Source organism: Sturnus vulgaris, chromosome 6 (assembly GCF_052056855.1).
Source record: "Sturnus vulgaris isolate bStuVul1 chromosome 6, bStuVul1.hap1, whole genome shotgun sequence".
Classification (NCBI taxonomy): Eukaryota; Metazoa; Chordata; class Aves; order Passeriformes; family Sturnidae; genus Sturnus; species Sturnus vulgaris.
This window is the reverse complement of record NC_142248.1, coordinates 13,901,455-13,922,238: the sequence shown is the minus strand read 5'-3', so window position 1 is coordinate 13,922,238 and position 20,784 is coordinate 13,901,455. Positions and strand designations below refer to the sequence as shown.

The window sequence follows — 20,784 nt, the reverse complement described above, 5'->3', positions numbered from 1 at the left end:
GCTGAAAGGTTAAACAAACAAACAAAAAATCCCAAAGGTTTTGCTTTCTCTTACTTCAATGGGAAATGACTGGAACTAACCATTACCTTTCACAAATTCTCATCCTCCTGCCGTGTTCCACATACTCCTTCTCATCACAGAAACTTAATTCAGGCAAAGGCCAACATGATAGGCCATTTTCTTAATGTCTGCATCTTTATTCTGAAAGCTGTGATACAACAGCATCAATTTCTAATCATCCATCTTAATACACACGTGCTGCACATGGACACCACAGCCAAATATTCAGAGCAGGTCACAAACAAGTTGGTTCATGCTGTACCTGCAAAGATCTGTCTACACACCAGCCCTTCTGCTATCAGGCACAACTGGTTTGCAGGCCAAGGCAAGTCACTGCATGCCCTAGCCCAGGCCAGTCAATATCAATATTGTTCCCAAAGTCCCCTAAGAACATGGGACATAATTCCTCCAGTTTCCTCTTTCCCTTACACCAGAGCAGTCTATAAGCCAAAGCAAGATTGCACGTGATCCAAGTGCTCTGAAACACCGAGGTGATTTAGGAATGCCATGCTCAACAGCATAACCACTTTTATCTCCAGCAAACAGCAGGAACACAGCCCTGAGCAAACACAACCATTTCAAATACATCAGCAATGTCCTACAAGAGTAATAGGGAATAGAGATAAGTAAAGCACCAAGACACTAGTTTTTCTTTGAAAACATATATTGCATATGTGATTTCTTTTTTGGCATCATACAGACCAGACCATGCATTTTGCTTTTCTTTTATAAAAACAACAAAACACATTGATTTATTGGAGACAAGAGAAACAGGTCTTACCCACAGAGCTCCTATCAGCTGGGGCATTTAAAACTATTCAAATCACAGTGAGGAGATGAGACCCTGCAGGTAAATTCAGCCAAATACTTTCCCGAGGAGGGTCTCTTCCCTCTGGTTTTACCTGCTAAGCTTTACCCTGGCTTAAAGCTGATAGCCTGTCTCCTGAACATCACATAACTTTTCACAAATAAGCAAAAACCTGGACAATCCCAGCCTGCTGTCAGCTTCTCCCTTTCAATAATCATAAGATTCTCCTGACTGCAGAAAACAAGTGAGCTGCTATGGAAAACTTTAGCTGAAGTGCAAAAAATAACCCCCAAAACCTCTAACCTGAGAGATGCAGGCTTCAACCCACTCGATGAATGGAGGAACTACTGCTTCACTACTAATTTAAAGACTCTTCTGCAGCTTCAGCATGCCCGAATCTCTTGTACCACTTATCCTTGCGATTCAGCTGTCTGCTTGTCTCTCTCCAGTATGCTAGCATTTTGTGGAAAGCTTTCTCTTAAAACCCTGACCCAAAAATGAGCAAATCATTTTGACAATCAAAATCTTTTTCTAGCAGCAGGCTACCTTCTATCTTTCCACAACAGGCAAGATAACTCACCAATACTGCATACTGCTGTTAAATCAGCAGCTACACTGAAGATTTTACCTGCAAAACCACGGATCAGAGTTTACATATTTAAGGCATTTATTTAGCAACAACCAACAAAACTTCAATGGGGAAAAATAATATACCCTTTGCATTGCTTGTTTTTATTCATGGTTTGAACAGAATTCATTAGATTCAAGAAAAAATTCTCTGGAAACAAGGCAAAGCATCTAGAAAATGTTTTTGATTTAAAACCATCCCAACTCCCACTCCCTTTAACCAAAAGTTAATTCTTAAAAGGTGGAATAGATGAGTGTGTTTGAAAGTTCATGGTGCAAAACAGAGGAGGATGGCAAAACTTCCTCAGATTTGTCAAAAAATACAGCTATCCCACTCTTTACATAAACACAGTCCTCTCCCTTCCCTTTCTTCTCTCTGTTTCTATCCACCCTGCGAGAAAATCAATGTATACAAACATCAGCAGCAACTTTGATGATAGGCAATGATCCTTTTTGGCATCAGTCTGTGACAAGATTGTTGATTCTCTGTGTTTAAATTACATCATAGCTGTGTAAAACACGCAGTGATTTCCCAGACGTGAACTCTTCACATCCGCTGTCGGTACCGCAGCAAGATCCAGACTGCTGTCACAGCAAGCGCCAGGCCTGGCACAAGAATGGCTGCCAGAGGAAGCCCTCCTGAGTCTCCATCTCCTCGATGACTCACAGGGCCATTCTGTGGCTGCAACTACAAGGATAAAAGATATTTATGTCAGAAACCATAATAAGAGAGCCCCCAGTTCTGGGTCTGGACCAGGTGGTTCTGTAAGAATGTTCAAAATAGTTTCCCCAGGTACCTGAAGACTCCACACATGGGAGGGTTAAAACAGCTTAGGATGGACTAAATTCAAATGCAGGATGCCCAGTCACTACCAGGCACCTTCATGTTTCTCTGCCACTTTCCAAACTAGGACTCAAGGGGAGCAGGACACACCTCATAGAGCAGAAGAAATCACACACATACCCAGCCACCCCTTGATGCACTTGCCACCATACCATATCCTGCTCTCTTTACCAGGAAAAAGACATCAACAATTCTCTCTGGTTTTCTTACCTGCCTTATACAGTGGTCCAGAAGACTTACTCCTTTGTTAAGGGAGTAGAAAAGGGATCTCAAGCCACCTCACCCCACCAACATGCTTTGGGTAGATCAGCATTTCTTTTGTCAGCTTCTATGCTAGCTGGGGATTAAGGGTTCATCTCTTTTTACATCTAAAATGGTGCCAGTATATTTAAACTATAGTAGTCCATATTTCCTATTATTGTAAAATCATTTATGTTGGAAAGACCTCTAAGATTATGAAATCCAACCGTTAACCGAGCACTGCCAAGTTTGCCATAAAACTAAGCACCACATCTGATCATTTTTTAAATGCCTTCAGGGATGGTGACTCAACCACTTCCCTCAGCAGCCTGTTCCACTGCTTGACAACCTTTTCAGTAAAGAAATTCCTAATACCCAACCTAAACTTCCCCTGCTGCAACTTGAGGATGTCTCCATTTGTCCTGTCGCTTGTTGCCTGGGAGAAGAGGCCAACTCTCACCTGGCTACAGCCTCCTCTCAGGCACCTGCGGAGAGCAGTAAGGTCTTCCCTAAGCCTCCTTTTCTCCAGGCTAAACACCCCCAGCTACTCATCAGACTTGTGCTTCAGACCCTTTATTATCCTTCTCTGGACATGTTCCAGCACCTCAATGTCTGGCTTGTAGGACTGGGCTGCACACACATTTCATCACTAACATAGTCTCTGAAACAAAAGGAGTTCTGTTCCCAGTAAGATTTTGGCCACTGAAATAAAACTGAGCAGCTTGAGATTCTGTCTTCACACACAAACCTTTACCTCTGAGAAAGGAGATCAGCGAGTAAACACAACACACTCCAGCAAAAGGAAGATCTCAGAACATCTCCAAACTCACCTTTTCACTGATACAAACGTTACAGTGGTTACAAAGTAATTCAGAGACAATTACAGCTAAGGCAATGAGAGACGGTCAATAGGTCAACCAAAATTGTTACATGCAGGTAACACGCTGAGCACCTGGACACAGTAGTCTTCTTCCTCATGAAATAGCCACCAATCATAGAAACCAGTCTAACCTGAGCCAGAAATAACCCTAAGAAACAGGTAAAACATACCCTGCGCTGGATTTTCAGAGACACGTGATAGCCCGCATTCCTGAAGAGTTCCACAGCATCCTTGTGCCGCAAATCCTTCAAGTCTTTGCCATTGATCTAGAAAAAATGAAAAGGACAGCCAGATACTGAAGGTAAAAAATGCAAATTTTTAATGATGCAGGCTAGCATAGAAAGGATAAGACATCAAAATCTTCATGTTTCACAAAATTCTGCATTTGGGACATGACACTATAATAATAAAGATCCTAATTAATTAATTAATATTATGATGTATTTTTATGTGTTGAGACAGAACATGAGAAATTCCAAGCAAAAGCATAGAGGTACTGAAAAAAACTACCTAGAAGCAAAATAAGAATAGAAGGCCACAGTTGTGTCAATAGAAGCTTCTGATGCTGTTGCTTTACTGGAAACAAATCAAAGGTGTGACTCTAACAGCTAATGAACATAATAGAGCAGCTACAGCAAAATTATTTTGAGTCTCTTCCCTTGTTTCCTCTACTGGTGTACCTTTGAAACTTCTCTATTTGAGAGACTGTTGTAAACACACTTTTATAAGCACACTGATGTAGCAAAACCAAACAAAAAAAATTACTTGCATACTTATTGGCATCCACTTGCAAGTGTTAGGATTTTTCTTAATTTAAAATAATATGTAATGGCACAGGGTTTTATAACCAACTTGATTTCATTCACTGAGTAAATTCATCCTAATTTTTTATTTTCATCCCCATTACCCCCAGTTGTATCCCCTAAGATCACATCCAGTGCCTCCCTTCTCTTTATATTTAGACACCTCAAACACAAGTACGTAAAGATTAAATTGTCAAGGAAAAAGAATATTCTCTGTTTAACTTAATATCACTTTCTGGATCAATAATAAGCTCCAATTAGTGCAAGGAAGTCTACAGAGGCTAAAAAGATCACATGTGGAACATGATAAGCAAGTGTAAAATAAAATTAGGGAGTACAAAAAGGTTGTGTATCATACTAGAGAGGCTACTTCTTCACCCATCACTTTGTAAATCTTGTTTCTTGCACGATTGCCAGCTATCTGAAGAACCAGTGGGTGTGAACATCAGACACTTGAAAACAATTTTCAAAAAGGAGAAGCAGCCTATGCTATTCTTGAGGAGCTGAAACAAAGAGAAGAATATTACGGCCTAGAAGTTTTATAGTTTAAAAATCCCCCTATGCAAAAGGATCAGAAATCATGGATTACCAGTCAAAAAATGGAAACTGAAGAGGTGGAAGACCTTTATTTACATATGTGTAAGTGATAATCCATTGTGAGCAAGAGAAGGTCTGATGGATTCTAAAGCCTTAAGGAGGCAAGTCACAGAGGAAACACAAGCAGAGCACTTCTGTGGCAAATCAAGAAGGCAGAAGAGATAAGCCCATGTGTAGAGGCACTCACCTCCCTAGTGCTCAGAGCTCTCCCCAGATCCTCAAGACAACTCCTCCATGAAGTTTGCTTGGGACCACCTAATTCATTCACCACATCCCTCCTCTTTATGCACTGTGATGGAAAACCTGCCTCTCACATGACATCACTGATCAGCAGCACAGGGGACAACAGAAGAAAGGGCTTACCGCTAAAATTTTATCTCCTTCTTGTAATCGGCCATCAAGGTAAGCTGCCCCATCCTTTTTGATCCAGCTGACATAGATGCTGCTGTCATTGGCAACATACTGCTGATCTGTCCCACCAACAATGTTGAAGCCCAACCCTAAGGTAAGCCAAAGAGAAAGCTGATGAGAAAAAGCTCAAAGCTTCAAACATTCTTGCTCTCTTGCTTTTTGGGGACTGCACCCTCCCACATGGTCTTGCTGTCTCCACCATACAAAAACTCACAGCGTGCAGATCTGCATCATCCTTTCCAACCACCTTTCCATTGTCTAGAAAAGCCATTCTAATGAAACTGGTCTTGAATGCAGAGGGGAGACACTAAATGCCTGAGGACCCCAGAGGCTTCATTGCACAAAACATCTGTGAGCTGTTTGGGGTGGGTGCTGGGGAATACTGAGGGGCATTGATTCAGCCCTCAGCAGGAATACACTTCTTCAGCACAACATGCAAGAAATGAAAGTATTCTGCATTTCACATGAGGTTATAGTAAATCACTACCTTTGAGCTACAAGAAATCACCTCTGACTAGCATTCTGTGAGCTAGGAAACAAGGTAAGCAAAGGCGAGGAGCATTAGACCCTGTTAGAGATGAGGAAACAGGCAAGGAGAGCTGTGCTACCAGCTTGAGGGCACCTGGAGCTCAGAAGGCTCCCATTCCACATCTCAGGAGCTGAAATGGTGTGCTTTGCCTCCAGGAATAAGATTAGGCTACATGAAGCTACTTCAATTGTACACAATCACTTTGTTCTGTTTCATGAATTCAAACATGATAAGAAATAAAGACAAAGTTTGCAGATTTAATGCAAAACAAAAAGGAATACACATGCATTTATTAGAACTGATGTCCACATTTTTGTCATTTTGTATTATTCTTTAATGGAAGCCTCAGTTACAGATATCTAGCTGGATCCAGCGTCTGGATTAAAGTTAAGACTTCTTGTTTCATTGAAACTCAGAAGAACAAATTAAATTTGAAGTCTGGAAACCTCAAGATTGTGAGAGCACATTCCCCACTGTACATGAAGCTAAGTTTCTCTCTAAATAAAAATGCATGACAACGGACAGGAAAGATTCCCTAAGAGGCTTGCAATGAAAAAAGAAAGAAAAGCCAAGGAAAAAGAAAAAAAAATCAAATATGCAATCAAAGTAAAAGGAAAAAACCTCATTTTTTTTTTTTTCTGACATAAACCAGTCATCCAAAAGCTATTGTCAAGAACAGCTGAGGGCAAGTTCTGCCCACGTTCAGCCACACTAATTTATTTGTTTTCGTTTTCTTTCTTATTTTCTCTCTAAGTTGGGACTGGAAACCTTGGGAAGGAGAGTTTCAAATGAAAGTAAAACCACCTTATGCCTGCTGGGAAGCAGCATTTTAAATTAGTCACAGGAGATCAAAGCATTTACAAAATGAGTCATGGTATTTTAAGTGTGCATCTACAGCTGGGAAGTAAAGGAATATTAGCAGCAATTTTACCATATCTTTTTTTCCCCTTCCCTTCCTGGCAGCTTCAGACAAGTGAGGAAAAAAATGAAAACGAGAAAAAATTGAAGAACTGACATTTCAACTAGAATAATATCTGTTCCAAGAAGGGCCAGTTGTGCACAGTAATACACCTTTCAGTAGAAAATGAAAAGAAAAAAATTAAAAATCCACACTCCTAAAAATAATTTGCCAAAAAGGCAATAAGTTCTGAGGGGGCGAAATCAATACTACAGAAAGTATAAGGTTTCATCAACACTTATTAAAAAGCCAGAAAGAAGGAATCAGGAACTCAGAACTCATTGATTCTCTCTCATATATAAAACCCCTAAAATAGCTATAAATATATATGAAAAAAGTATGCATTTTGCAACTTTTTTTTTACCCATGAATGGAAAAATAATCGAGTCACAGCTTTCATCAGCAGAGGCAGATCTTCGTGACAAAGAGGCAGCAGTTCGTGCTAGACCAAGTTAAGTATTCACAGGGCTTTTTCAGTGTCTTTCCAGCATTCAGACTTCCACTCTGCCTAAAAATATCTCCCCTGCCAATCCTCAAGCTCTTTGCTATTCTCTCCCTTCCAGTTCATGCAGCCACAGAAAGAGACACAGCACAGCTGGAAGAAAAGGAGCAAGGGGAGAGAGCACATACATTAAATCTCTTGTCTATGAGGGACCAGAAGCAGAAAAGCACAGCTTTAAAAGCAGGCTCTGGGCTAAAGTTCTGACTCTCCCTGAGGATGCAGACCTTCTATGCCTCACTTACCCCCCTGAACCAAAAAAGTCCTGCAAAAACACCTTAAAAAAAATCAGGACTGGCAGGATTAGGAAACGAGAGACTGAATACAAGAAAATTTGAAAAAGACAAATATACACTGTCCTGCCACCAGAAATAGTCACAAGCTTTTGACAGAGATGTTCAACATCAAACGTATTTTAAAAGTTGCAGTCAAAACTCCAATTCAAGAGATTACAGTATCCAATTGTACTTCGTAAGTAAGTGTTTTGTTCCTTCCACAGAAATGAGTAATAATTCACAAGGCTACTACATCAAGGCCGTAAGGGGCTGTAGGACCTTCAAATCAAGTAATGTAGTTAGAAACCTAAATCTAAAGATGAACAGCCCATCTCAATGACTGGACAAATGCTGCTCATGGTAATCGAGACTGCAATCGCAGTGGTCACATTCAAGACCATTCTCAACATTGCCCTTTAACATTCCCTTACACATTCCTTAAAATTTCAGCTCCCCGGATGTATGGAAACAGCCTTCCCATCAGAACCAGCTTCATTTGGCACAGTTTTCCCTGACAAGCACAGCTTCATTAGCTTAAGCTCATGGTTATGCAGGTAGGGCTACACGGTTGTCAGAGCAGAGGCCAATCTGCTGAGCAGGGGAGGCAAGGGCTGCTCCCCGGGCTCACATCCTCTGGGTTCTGATCCACCAGCACGAGGGCCGGGACCACCAGCAGCCCTGCACGGGCCCCACCTCCACCCCAGAGAAACACACACACCAACAAGGTGGGTGCTGGGGTCTCAGGGGAGCCCCTGCAGCACGGCTGGCCAGCAGCCGCACCCTGCAGTTGTGCAGAACAGAAGGGCTGCCACGTTTTTCTTCCTACTCGTTTTAATTAAAGAGAAAGCCTCACACAGCAAAGTACAACTCTAGCTCCAAAAGCCCTCCTGGAGTCTGCCATTCTCTATAGCCAGGATTTTGCTCCAGAGCTGTACATTTCGTGCCAACTTGCCTCACTTCTGAAAGTGTGATTTGAATGGCATCCTAAATCCTGTAAAAACGTAAGGTTTCTATGAGCGCACCTGCTGTTGAGACATGAAAAGCAAAGCCAAAAAATACCCCAAGAACTGTCCTACTCCCTCTTCCTTCCAGCCTATGCTCCTCTCTGCCACCACCCTAAAGCCTCTCCAGGTATGCTGCACAATGAACGCCAAGCTGACAGTACAGGGGACGGCCACTTGGGCACATGATTTCCAAATGGCCCCTGACCCACGGTATCCAACGCGGCTGGGCGCTCAGCGGCTGCCGCCTCACTGGGAAGCGACAGCTCCACCGGAGATGGCAACTTCCTGGCAAAACCGGAGGCGACTTTTCCGCAGGGACACCGGGGCTCCCGCAGAGGACGGACCCTCACCCAGCCAGCTTTCCCTCACGCAGGGCACGAGCTTTTCCCGCAGCAGCGTATCCGCCACGGCTATTTCCAGAGGGAGGCCCCTGGGCGCCGCGCTTCCGTCCTCGCCGCCGGGACCCTTCCCCCGCCGCCCGCCACGGCCGCCCCGCCGCCCGCCGCCACCCCGCGCTTCCGCTCCGGCCTCCCCGGGGGCTGCGCGGCCTCGGCGCGGCTGCCCCGGCGCGGAGAGGCGGCCCCCGCCTTACCTGAGGGTCTGCGGGTGAGGCTGATGATCTCCTCGGCGTAGCCGCCGCCCGCCACGCTGCCGTTCATGCTGCGGCCTGACGGGGAACTCGGCTCCCGCGGCAGCCGCTCTCGTCTCCTCGGCCGCCGCCGGGCCGCGCCGCGGAGCGCTGGGAGCTGGGATTTGTAGTCCCCACGGGACGGGGCTGCTCCCACCGGCGCTCACCGCAGAGGCGGAAGAGCAGCGGGCCCAGAGGAACCCAGCACAGCGTCCTCCTGCCCCCGCACCTCCCCTGCCCCCTGCGCGGCAGCTGTGCCTGGCCCTGCCCTCTCCCCAGACTGGTTTCCTTAGGAAGGTTAAGGAGTAGGCCATAGTTGTCCGGGGTAGGCGTAGGAGAGAGGAAGGGAGATGTATTACCTGTTCCCATCCCTTTTAACTATCTTCACAGCAAACTGAAAAACAGATCACACCGTGCTGGGCAGGAGCAAAAGCCCAATCCAGGCAAGTAGCTCAGAGAGCATCCATGCCAATGCCGAGTTATCCTGCAGAGTAGTAAAGTGATTCAGATTCAGAAACACAAACGGTGTACAGAACCACCGTGCCGCTGCTGGGACAAGAAATACTTAACTAGGTCCTAGGTATTAAGAAATACTTAACTAGGTAGAAGGTGTTTGGTTTGAAGATTTGAGGAATTTCCTCAGAACTCTATAGAACAGACAATTACCTAGTAATAAAGGGCAAAGTAGTTCAACTTGCTATGTAACAGAACAGCCACTTGAACCTGGGACTCTCTACGTCAGGGTTTATTGAACCAGTAGATTAATGGGAAATAGCAAGGAAAAATTTATCCTTATCTATTTCAGCACTTGCTACAAGTGTGTCAATACAGATAATAATAACAGGGAAGAATGAAGAGGTCTGATTGAGTTGAACTACCTGACTGCTTGGCACTATGAGGACAGCCACATCTACATGCTGCAGGAACTTCTCTGATGAAAATGAGGACCAGCTTATCTGGTCTTCAATATTACCACCACCATTCTGTTTGGTATTGCAGTAAAGATAACAGATGTTTTTGACTGCATTCATTCCAAGATTATCTGCACTTTTGGATTCCTGAATTTTATAGGGAGAGATAACCTGGGCACTGGATCTCTGACTCCTACAACGTTAACACTTAATGCTAAACTGAGTGTTAGAACACCTGCCTCAGAGGTGGGAGACAGGCGTTCAAGGTCCAATTACACTTGCAACGATGAGCAAAACCATGATTCTTGTGATAGTCACAGCTGATCGTTTTTATTGTTGCTAACTACCATTCACCCTAAGTTCAGGACTTTTCAGTGTCTCATACTCTGCCAGTGAGGAGGTGCACAAAAGCTGGGAGGGAGCATGACCAGGACAGGTGACGTAAACTGGACAAAGGGGTATTCCATACCATAGAATGTCATGTCCATTATATAAGCTGGGGAAGTTATATGTAAGGAGGCCAAACATGTTCTGGGTATCAGGCAGCATGTGGTACACACACAATTGTACTGTGCATCACTTGTTTCTCTTGGGTTCTGTTATTCTCTACTCTATATTATTATTATTATTATTATTATTACTATATTTTAGTTGTTTCAATTATTAAACTGTTTTTATCTCAACCCACAAGGTTTACCTTTTCTTTCTGAATCTCTTTCCCACTGGGAGGGGTGGGAGGAGAGTGAGTAAGCAGCTGCAAGGTACTTGGTAAACTCCTTCAAGATACACAGTGTTCCTTAGCAGCAATTTAATGTATTTTAGAAATGACAGTCTTGGCTTACAACAAAACCAATTTTATCTTGATCTGAGATAACTGCTATATTAAGTGTTTTTAAGTTTTCTTTAGCCAGGAAGAGATTTCAAACAAGAAACACGAGTATATTGTAACTTACTCCTAGGCAGCTCTAGGCTTCACCTATCACAAGTGGCCTGCCACATTAACAGCTACCTAAGACTTAAGATCCTCACTGCACTGGCACAGGCCATTTCACAGAATCAGAGAATGGCTTGGTTTGGAAGGGACATTTGAAATCATCTAGCTCCAAACCTCCCTGCGATGGGGCTCCACTAGTCCAGGTTGTGTCTTCTTATTTCCTCCAGCACCATTTCACGTACTACAGTGACCCACATCTCTTGGGAGATGTTGCGGCAACATTTCCAAATTGCCTCTTCGTGTACAAGTGACTTGTATACTAACCAAGTTCTCTCATCCATTTAAAGCATTTTAAAATGCAGTTAGAAGGAGGAGAAAAAAAGGGGAACCAGAAAGATGAGGACTGAACTTAGAGTTGCACCTTCATAGCACCTTCAGAGAAGTGGCACATTTCTAACAAAACACCAGAAACATCAAGTTTTTCATTGCTATGTTGAAGTCAGAAACAGCAATATTTTCAAGGAGAAGACCCCAGAAAAGGAACTCATACATTTTATAAAGCATAGATTAGGTTTGTTGAGATAAACGTTTGTCTTGTTCATATGGCCCAAGAAGCAATGGGAGAAAAGAGTACAGAAATACTCCTATCCAAAGCTCACTGAAAGCCTCCTCCTAATTAAGTCCTGTTTTTTCAGATCAATCTTTAAGCCAAGAGAAAAACAGAAACTACATTTTATTACTTTATCTTTCCCGAAATTGCATTTGCAAGTAAGCTTTCTAGCCTAAATTGTGCTTTCATTTGCACCTCTGTCTCTTCACTATGCAGGTCTGTAAACAAGAACTCCCAGACTTTGATGTTTCTCTGTCTCGGCATAGCTCTGTACTTGGCAATTTATAGTATCCTATTGATCAACAATGGCAGGCCATCAAGGTGGCAACCTGAAACTTCTGCCACTCCTTATGTATTTAAAAAGCAAAATTTTAAAAGTCTTAGTAGGTACTAGTTGTGCATAAATAGTTGGAAGGTGCTGGGTGTAGTGCTTTTGTTACTTTTTATCTCCATCTCTCAATTAATCCACATCTCCCTTGTCTGTCTCTCATCCCTTGTTTGCAATACGTGAATTCCAATTGTTATTTCTCAGAGGACACCCCTCCCACTCCCTCAACCCCCCGAAGAAGGTCTCTGGAGGAATAAATCTGTGGTGTTAGTCAAGAGGCAGTTACCGTGCCTTTTGACATAAATGCAGGATTAAGTTTTCATCATCTAATCAAAACCATCCATGTTCTATCACGACAATAAGCACAGCCTAGACAAACAATGTGTTACCTCATTTCTGCAGACAGCATAGATAACTATTTAAGGACCCATTTGCTCTAGACAAAAAGCTATGAAAAACTGTGAATCACATGCTTTGTATTTCACATCCCGTTATGATCTAATCGTCCCTTTTTGGATATAGGACACAAAAAAGAAATACACATAAAAAATTACAGGAAAATGCATATTCTAAAAACATAAATTTTATATTTGGGAGGCAGCAAGAGTTGACCGTCATAATTTGTAGAGTCACCAACATCTTTCTTCCCAAATGTTTGCAAGTGTTGGGGTACTTATCCTGCTTTACAGAATATTTGCTAAAAGCGTGCTCTTTGCTTTCTAAATACAAATAATTCCTTTGTTAGCAGACAAGTGTATAATAGCTCTTTATCCTGAAACACCTTGAAAAAGCTTTCACTGTGACCTGGACTACAGACTCCTCTTCACACTGATCTGATAGAATGGTCTAGTTACTTCTGTAATATAAATAATAACAATAAAACTTATTGAATGGTATTTCCATGTCCCTAATATTTTTCAGAAGTTAGACATATTTCATGTTTTGTTGAAAAAATTTAAATTACAATGCTTCTGTGTGGCACTCCATAGAGCTGCAAGGACCCATTCAGTTATAGCTGAAGAAAGAATCACAGAGTAAGCCAAAAGAAACCCCCTGAGACAGTCAGATAAAGCATCTATCAAATATTGCAGGAAGTCTAGGTAGGGGAGGCTTGCAGAATAATTCCAAATACTTTAGAAATTCAGTTAACTTGGGGAACCCCACGGACAGCTCCTCTTAGCAACAATAAAATGCACTTCCCAGAAGCAGCCAGCAGTCAAGACACTGGAAAAATTCCAGAAATAAAACCAATTCGTTCTTGTGAAATGCCAGATTTGGTGCCACTACACTGCTGACATATATATTACAGTTCAGAAATGCAATGCTTACTGGTTGTGATCTGGATAATCCTTCTCTACTCTTTCACCAAAGGAAGGCCCTACTCCCTATGGTCTACCTCCCTCCTGAAGGGATGCTCCCTGTAAACAGCTGGAAGCACTTGTGAAACAGACGCCTGTATCTCACTGCAATACCTGTTCCTTGCCTGTTTGTGTGTCACAAATGTGAATTAAATCACAGAGAAACAGAATGGTTTGCCTGGAAGGAACCCAGTGGAGACTGCAAGTGCAATTTTTTCTCTTTGGTTGTTAATGAATGACAGAAGATGTTCATAAACATCTCTCTCACTGCACTGAAGAAAACATTAGGTGAAGGAGGAAATTGAAGCAAGTAATTTATCTACACCTGTTTTAAGAAGTTTGCATTTTTAAATTGTTGATATGAAGCATAAACACAATACCTGCAGTTTACTGAATTACATCAGTTTAAGAGCTCAGGGTACAAAGAAGAGCATACCTTACTGCCTGCATTTATTAACTTAAAAGAAAACGTAAAGAGATAACATTTACTCTGCATTTAATGATATCACATGAGATTAGAGCTGTTCAAAACCTGTTGAATTATTCTAATGAGTTATCAGATGTTAAACGGAGATTTCCTCAACAGCATCCAAATCTACTGTTTTTGACCTTTGGTGGATTTTGACTGACCAGCACGTGAGTTTTCTTTAGGAACTCCTCTTTTTTTAGGAACTCCTCTTTTTTTCAGTCTTTGAAAGAACGCCAGTATTCTACGGAATTGGGCCTTTTTGTTCATAAGCCATCCCTGTATTTTCCGTCTAAAACGGATGGAAAGGGCTACTCCAACGATACATATAGAAAAAAAACCAAATAGCGTTAGCCTTACTATTTCTCTCTGAGGCATCTCCCTGGCTGGAGGGGGTCCACTGTCAATGCTACCTCCAAATCCTTCCAATTCACAATATGGAGGAGCCCAACCATACTCACAGTGACAGTTCTTACGATTGTTACACACTCCTCTGCCATGACACTTTGTAATATTACAGTCATAGTTCAGCACTAATACACTCATACAGGTCCTGTTGATACAAAGCATATCACTACCACATGGTGTACCATCTTCCACAGCTCCCATATCTGCTCTTGGAATCCCCACGTGATAGTCGAGACCCCAGCAATTTCTATCTTGAACAGGAGTTTGGATGAGTGTTACATGGTTCTGCAAGAAAGGCATTTTGACTATGTTTTCACACTGAATCCTACCACATAAGACATTGTCAGTAGTGCATTTTGTAAAATAGGTATTGTTGAGGATACCACAATTCCCAAACCGGTCACCTTGAGTATTGACTGCTTTGAAGCAATCTAAAGGAGCAACCTTGGCTTGTTTGCCAAAGAGATTCTGGCACTGTTCACTGAGAGAAGAGCATTTTCCTTTATAGCAATAAATATCTTCTTTGCAAGGGGTTCCATCTTGTTGATATACATCCAGTGGACACTGAGGGGAAATCCCATTGCAATACTCTGGCAGGTCACAGCTGCCAGTACTTGCTCTGCAGAGTGTTCCTGCTGGAAGGACCTGACAGTTCTTGCAGCATTTTCCAGATGCACAGACCGAACCTGCGGTAAATGTACAGTTTGCGTGGCAACAAGGATCCCTTCTGCAGTTTGCTGGTGAACCACAGTCACATTGCTCTCCGCTTTCGACTACCTTATTCCCACAGTATTCACGTTTCCCCGTGTAGAAAGTGCCAGGTGCTGGGGGTCGACGAAGGCACGGAGCGCCATTTACAACCAGCTTAAAGTACTCTTTGTAACTGCAGTCACTGAACGAATCCGTTTTAGCATTGTGTTCATGCATAATGCATGTCTTGCGTCTGCAATTACAATCCGGTTTATCGTGGAGCATCCCAAGATTATGGCCCAGCTCATGGACAAATGTGACAAAAACTGCAGACAACTTTTTCTCAGTGAAGGAAACAACAGCAGATGACCAGTGGTGATCACACACTGTCCCTATATATGCCAATCCCAGGCTGCTCCCAAACCACTGAAATGCAAATAAGTGAGCAACATCGTGATACAGGCGACCGTACAGGTTTGACTTTCTCCAATTGTTAAACTGACCAAGTACACTCGGAATAGAGTTAGAAACATTTATAATGTTACTTTCAGTCCAGATCTCCAGTCCTATAAGAAACAGCCGGACAGAAAGCTGCTTGTACATAACATCCCCAACATTGATGACTTGCATGACGTCCTTCAAGACTTCAGATTTGCTCCTGCCTGACTTCACAAACCGTACGTGGTCCACGACCACTACCATCTTCACATATCTGATGTGTGTCCACCAGTCCTTCAGCTTTTCATTCTCCTCCTCTGCCTTGGGCGCCTTGAACCAGGGCAGCACAGCCTTTTGCTGCTGCAGCACCTCCGGCGTCAGTCCGCAGCCGTGTCCCTCGGGGCTGTTGGCCTCCTCCATGCGGTAGAGAACGTGCCGAAAGGCCGGATCATTGGGGACGGGCTCGATCTGGTAGGTATCATCCTCCACCCAGAGCACGCCGTGGAGGCCCCTGCCGCAGGTGCTGAGGGCCACCAGGGACCCGGGGCTCCCCAGCACGTCGCCCTGGTAGAAGCAGTTGTCCCGCACGAAGGGGTGCTCCTCCTGGCGGGTCCCGTCCCGGCCGTAGGTGACCAGGGTGAAGGGGCGGGAGACCAGGCCCCTCCTGGGCTGCAGGCGCAGCACCCGCGGCCGCCCCGCCACGTTGAGCCAGTAGGAAAGGGCCGGGGCGTCGTCGCCGGCCCGGGGGCTGAGCTGCCGCGGCACCGTCACCCAGGCGGCGCGCGGCTCGGCGGGCCGGGCCCCCCGGGCCCCGGGGCACCCCGCCACGGCCAGCAGCAGCAGCAGCAGCAGGAGCCCCGGCAGCGCCCCCATGGCGGCCGCCGGCCGCCCCCGCCCGAGCCGGGATGGAACCTGCGAGGGCCCAGCCCGGGCGGAACCGCCCCGAGGCTCCAACTGCCACCGTGCGGGCCGGGCCGGGCCGGGGCCGGCGGGGAAACGGCACCTGCGGCCGGGGCGCATCGCCCAGCGCTGCCCGGGCGCCTCCAGACAGCCCGCCCTGCTCTTCGAGCCAGGACAGAGGCTCTCCTGAGAAGGAACCGGTAAATTAGCCTCCCGCAAACGCGTTCCCAGCTTTTAATAACCTTCCTTTCAAATTAATGGGTACTTCTCCTTCTGAGCAGACATAGCGAGGACAGCCCCCAGTTCAGCTTCACACTCCTTGTCACAGATGTTTGTGTTAAGCAAAGGGATCATTTGAGTAGACCACAAGTGGGAAAATCTGTTTTAAAATCTCAAATGATTGGCTTTTGCTTTTTTTGCTGTTTTCATTGAAGGATAATTTGTGAGTGGACATCAGAAACAAGCTATTTCAGCCCAAGGAAAACCTCATCTGGACAGGCTTAGAGTCTGAAATGAGTAAGTACAGAAATAGTCTCTGTGGTGACCGTAGCATGTCCCTTACTATAGCTACTACAGCATACACACACCACACCCCCCCAAGAAAAAAAACACAGAATCGGGGAAATTCACTGCCACTACATTCTATAATATAGATGCAAACGAATAGTACCAAGTATAAACCTACACCATAGCTGCTACATACCTACATCAACGCACCTAAATTACAGGCAGCACATATGCAGCAGCCATTTTCCCACATCACATCCTTTCTAAAGACTTGTAATTTTATAGCAATGGAAAGAGAACACTTACAGGTACATCTACACTTGGCTACCATCCCCATTTTGGGTACAGCTCCAGCAAGACACAACCATAAGACAATGATCTGGATTAAAACAGGATGGTAAACAGGATGTCCTGCACAAAACAGCTGTGCATGCTGGTTTTCTGGCACATAGTGCTGGGATTCAACATAGCCACAGCTGTTACCTTTTGGGAACTCTTCACAACTTTCTTTTCAGCACCACAAGCACATTTGGGATGAAATCCAACCTGCTAAGGCCCTTCTCTTTCTCAGATGCAGGAGGTGTACCCTTCTACGATCCCATATAGATCTCATGAATCCTGCCATTTGTCACCAACTTCCATGTGCTGACCATCACTGACACAGGCAGCAACACTTAACATTTCAAACTACAGGACATAGGCATTGCCCCTCAGGAGGCTGGGCAGGAAAGAAAGAAGCTGGCAGAATGCTCAGAACCTCCTGCTGCCTCATGCCCCTGGGTCCTGAGTGGGCTGGTACCTCACACTGGGCATATGGCAGGCCCAACTAACAGCTGTGGAGGTTACCAACTGTTGTCCAAAGGTGCTTCAGATTCTGTGGTCTGGTACCCTGCTCATTCCTTGCAAGCATGGCCAGCATTAGCAGCATACACCTTGTAATACGCTACCTCAGAATAAAGAAATGAATACAGGATGGCTGCTTCTATTATTTTCCATCTAGGAAGATCTTTCTAGATAATCATCCAACCTCATGACCTATCTATTTTAGCCTTACATTTATTTTCTTATTAGTTTTAAAATTAAAGAAACTGTTTCTTGTCAAGTCTTTTATGTGCAGCTAGTTGTTGAATGCTTGTCCACTATTCAATTATCAGCTTAGCATTTCAGTACTGGGAACTACATCAGATTATGTCTCTTGCAATAAATATAACCCAGACCACAGTAATGGAAAAAATCCTGTTACATAATCTGCATGCATTCTGTAGTGCTATTTTTTAATGCATACTTCTGCTGTGTGATCACTCCTTAAGTTATACAAAAGGCCCTACTAAATCCCACTGCCAATTTGCAAGAGTCATGTCTTACCATCCCTTTCACCCCTCAGCCTGAAGTTGCCTACTTCTTACTTTCTCTTTTAACATAAAAATAGCTATACAGTTAAGACCAGAAAATACTCAGTTCTCAAAGTATTAGTATAAAGCTGATCTACCCCCTTTGCCTTTTCTCTCCTATTGCCTATACCCTTCTTGCTTCAAGAACTGTTTGCTTTGACAAACAAAATGTACTGACTGGCCAGATGGCATCTAACTTTCTTTGCTAGGAAAAGGTTACCAAAGTGTGAAGTATGGAGGCAGAGTGGCAAAAAGGAATGTGTGAAAGCAACATATAGCCTGGTCAGACCTTACTTAATGAAAAGATGACAAAAGCAGAATTTCTGCTGCACTTGAGACACCATTAGCTTTACACGAACTGAGGTAGCTAGAGTAACCCTCTTCCAACAGGCTGGCTGGATTTTTGCATGCACATGTGCACATACACATATATACACACAAATATGGGTAGCTGTTCATGGGTATGCAAACATTTATATGTACTTTCAGGTTCTGAGGAGAATTGTTTCTGTTAGAGTTCCAGGTAATTTTCAGCTCCCACTATCCCAAGATGTAGGCAAAAAAAAGCCCTTTTGAAGTCTGAATGGTTATTACCTAAGAGCAAAAAGTAGAGATAGTTCTCCTGTTCAACCAAATCGCTCCTTTATACAGAAGAAAGTGACACACAAACAAATTTCAGAAGTGCTTGCTTCTTTGCCTTTCATCTACAAGCTTTACAAATACTGAACATCCTTTGGAAGGACTTTGGACTTTGCAGTCAGATTCTAAACCAAAACAGAAAAGGCTTGGACTCTCATGCAATGAAAAACATTACTGACTACAAGATACCTGCTTAACATCTCAACAGTAATATCTAACATAACATCACTTCAGGAAATTAATATCACAGCTCACTTAACTGATGAAATTATTGTAGAATACCCGGTCAGCAAGTAACAGGACCAGAAGATCTTTCAGTCCCTCATACGGCAAACCTTCAGCACTGGACAGCTACCAAGAAATCGACACACTGGTAACATTCCTTACTGCTTTATAATGTAATGTGCACAGGGAAAGATCATTCCCCTGGAAAAGGCTTAGCACATTCAAATGCTTGTTTCATGAATGGAAGCCATTTGCTGTCTTTTCAATAGCTTAGACGCTGGCACTTTAACTCAAAAGGATCAGACCAGGAATCCATCCTTTTTAATGCCCTTTGACACCAGCCAACACGAGGTATTTCTGCAGAAGGCAGAAAGGCTGCTGAGAGATACAGATGTGAGGACACTCTGCCCCTTTATGATCTCTGATCAGCTCAAATTCTGAGCATGGAGTATAGTGGTTCAGTCCAAATGTAACTCCAGTTTCATTTACCTGTCCCTCTATTCTCGTACTACAACACAGAACAAGAGTCTTCTACTTTCCTACTTGTTTCACTACTTAATTTCATAAAGACTGAATATTTGTCTTCCCCATGTCATCATAGGAGAAACTCTGTCCTACTCATTTTACTGCCCCTCTTCAAACCTTTCTACTTTAGGGGAATTCCTTTTCAGACATTGAATTATACAACACATTTTACTTCAGGTAAAATCCAGTGACTGATAGAATATTTTGCTCATACTATATTCTAGCATGCATTTTTTGCCACAGCTGTATGTGCCTTCAGCAATAAGGAAGCCTTCTTTCTGCTAGTAGTGTTAAGTATTTCCTTGGTGAATGAGTAAATAATTTTTCTTCATTAAAGAAACCAAACCAAACCAAAAAAACTCCACCAAAAAAAACCCCACACAACCAAAGCCCAACATCCTAGATCTTCATTAAGTGCAGTCTGTCATCTGTCTTGGTAACTTTTTCCAAATTACACAGAGGTTCTCAGCTCATTTAATGGCCATTTCCAAGGACTTTACTGACACAATCAACAGCAATGACTGCTGAGGTGCCTCACCATTCATGTCTCATTTCTGGAAATCTTGGCTTTCCTTCATGGGGGTGGATGTGGCTTTGGCAGTTCTTCCACTACTTGCTTTAACAAGAGTTTCTATAATACAAAATAGAACCAACACCCTGTTTTTCCAAGTATATTCACACCAGCTTGTCTGGTTTTGAGTATCCCAGAATAACTGCTTTCTATGTTTTCACTTGATCTGATAGTTCACATTAGTTTCTTATCTACTTCTATCAACATTTTGAGAAATGGCTGTTCAAACCTGATCCAGCTATGAAATAAACCTAATACACACTGAACTATATGAATATACGAATTTCAGATCTGTATCTGCATTAACTGAGAACAATTATTGGCATACCTATATCTTTTGACATTACAGCTTTGGATTATATGACAAAAATGACATGGATCTTTCTATCATTCAGTAATAAACAGCTCTGACTGGAGAGCTAAGTTACTGAAAAAGAATGTCTTGTAATCTGAAGATAAATTTGACACAGCCATCTAAGCATACTTTAATCTTTCTGCCTATCTACATCTGTGTACAAACTTTTTTTTTCCTAACTACAGTTTACTGCATGAAAGCAGGTAACAGTTGTGGAAAGAAAGCAAACTATTCCACAGTTCACTCCATTACTTCAATGAAAAACCAAAACCAAACTAATAGTAATTTCTTTTAAACGGATGATTTCTAATTTTTCTGAGAAAAAAAATATTATGTAAGCAATATGCTTAAATAAGCATATAAGT

The 20,784-nt window shown here is 43.2% G+C and overlaps 2 protein-coding genes across 4 annotated transcripts; both read right to left on the bottom strand.

Annotated features, from left to right (window-relative positions):
- Positions 1-706: 706 nt before the first annotated feature.
- Positions 707-9,414, bottom strand: SYNJ2BP (synaptojanin 2 binding protein). 3 transcript variants are annotated; one of them, XM_014869384.2, is made up of 4 exons: positions 9,128-9,383; positions 5,223-5,359; positions 3,630-3,725; positions 707-2,183 (listed from the first exon to the last, which is right to left on the bottom strand). In XM_014869384.2, exons 1-4 carry the CDS (start codon positions 9,192-9,194, stop codon positions 2,043-2,045), a joined length of 441 nt encoding a protein of 146 aa, XP_014724870.1. In that variant the 5' UTR covers positions 9,195-9,383; the 3' UTR covers positions 707-2,042. The 3 variants fall into 3 exon arrangements, with proteins under 3 accessions (XP_014724870.1, XP_014724871.1, XP_088023186.1); XM_014869385.2 differs by lacking the exon at positions 9,128-9,383 and adding an exon at positions 7,122-7,437; XM_088167060.1 differs by lacking the exon at positions 5,223-5,359 and having other exon boundaries at positions 9,128-9,414.
- A 2,057-nt stretch (positions 9,415-11,471) lies between these two features.
- LOC106848949 (disintegrin and metalloproteinase domain-containing protein 20-like) lies at positions 11,472-16,179 on the bottom strand. Its single transcript, XM_014869208.2, has one exon. It carries the CDS (start codon positions 16,177-16,179, stop codon positions 13,900-13,902), a length of 2,280 nt encoding a protein of 759 aa, XP_014724694.1. The 3' UTR covers positions 11,472-13,899.
- Positions 16,180-20,784: the final 4,605 nt, after the last annotated feature.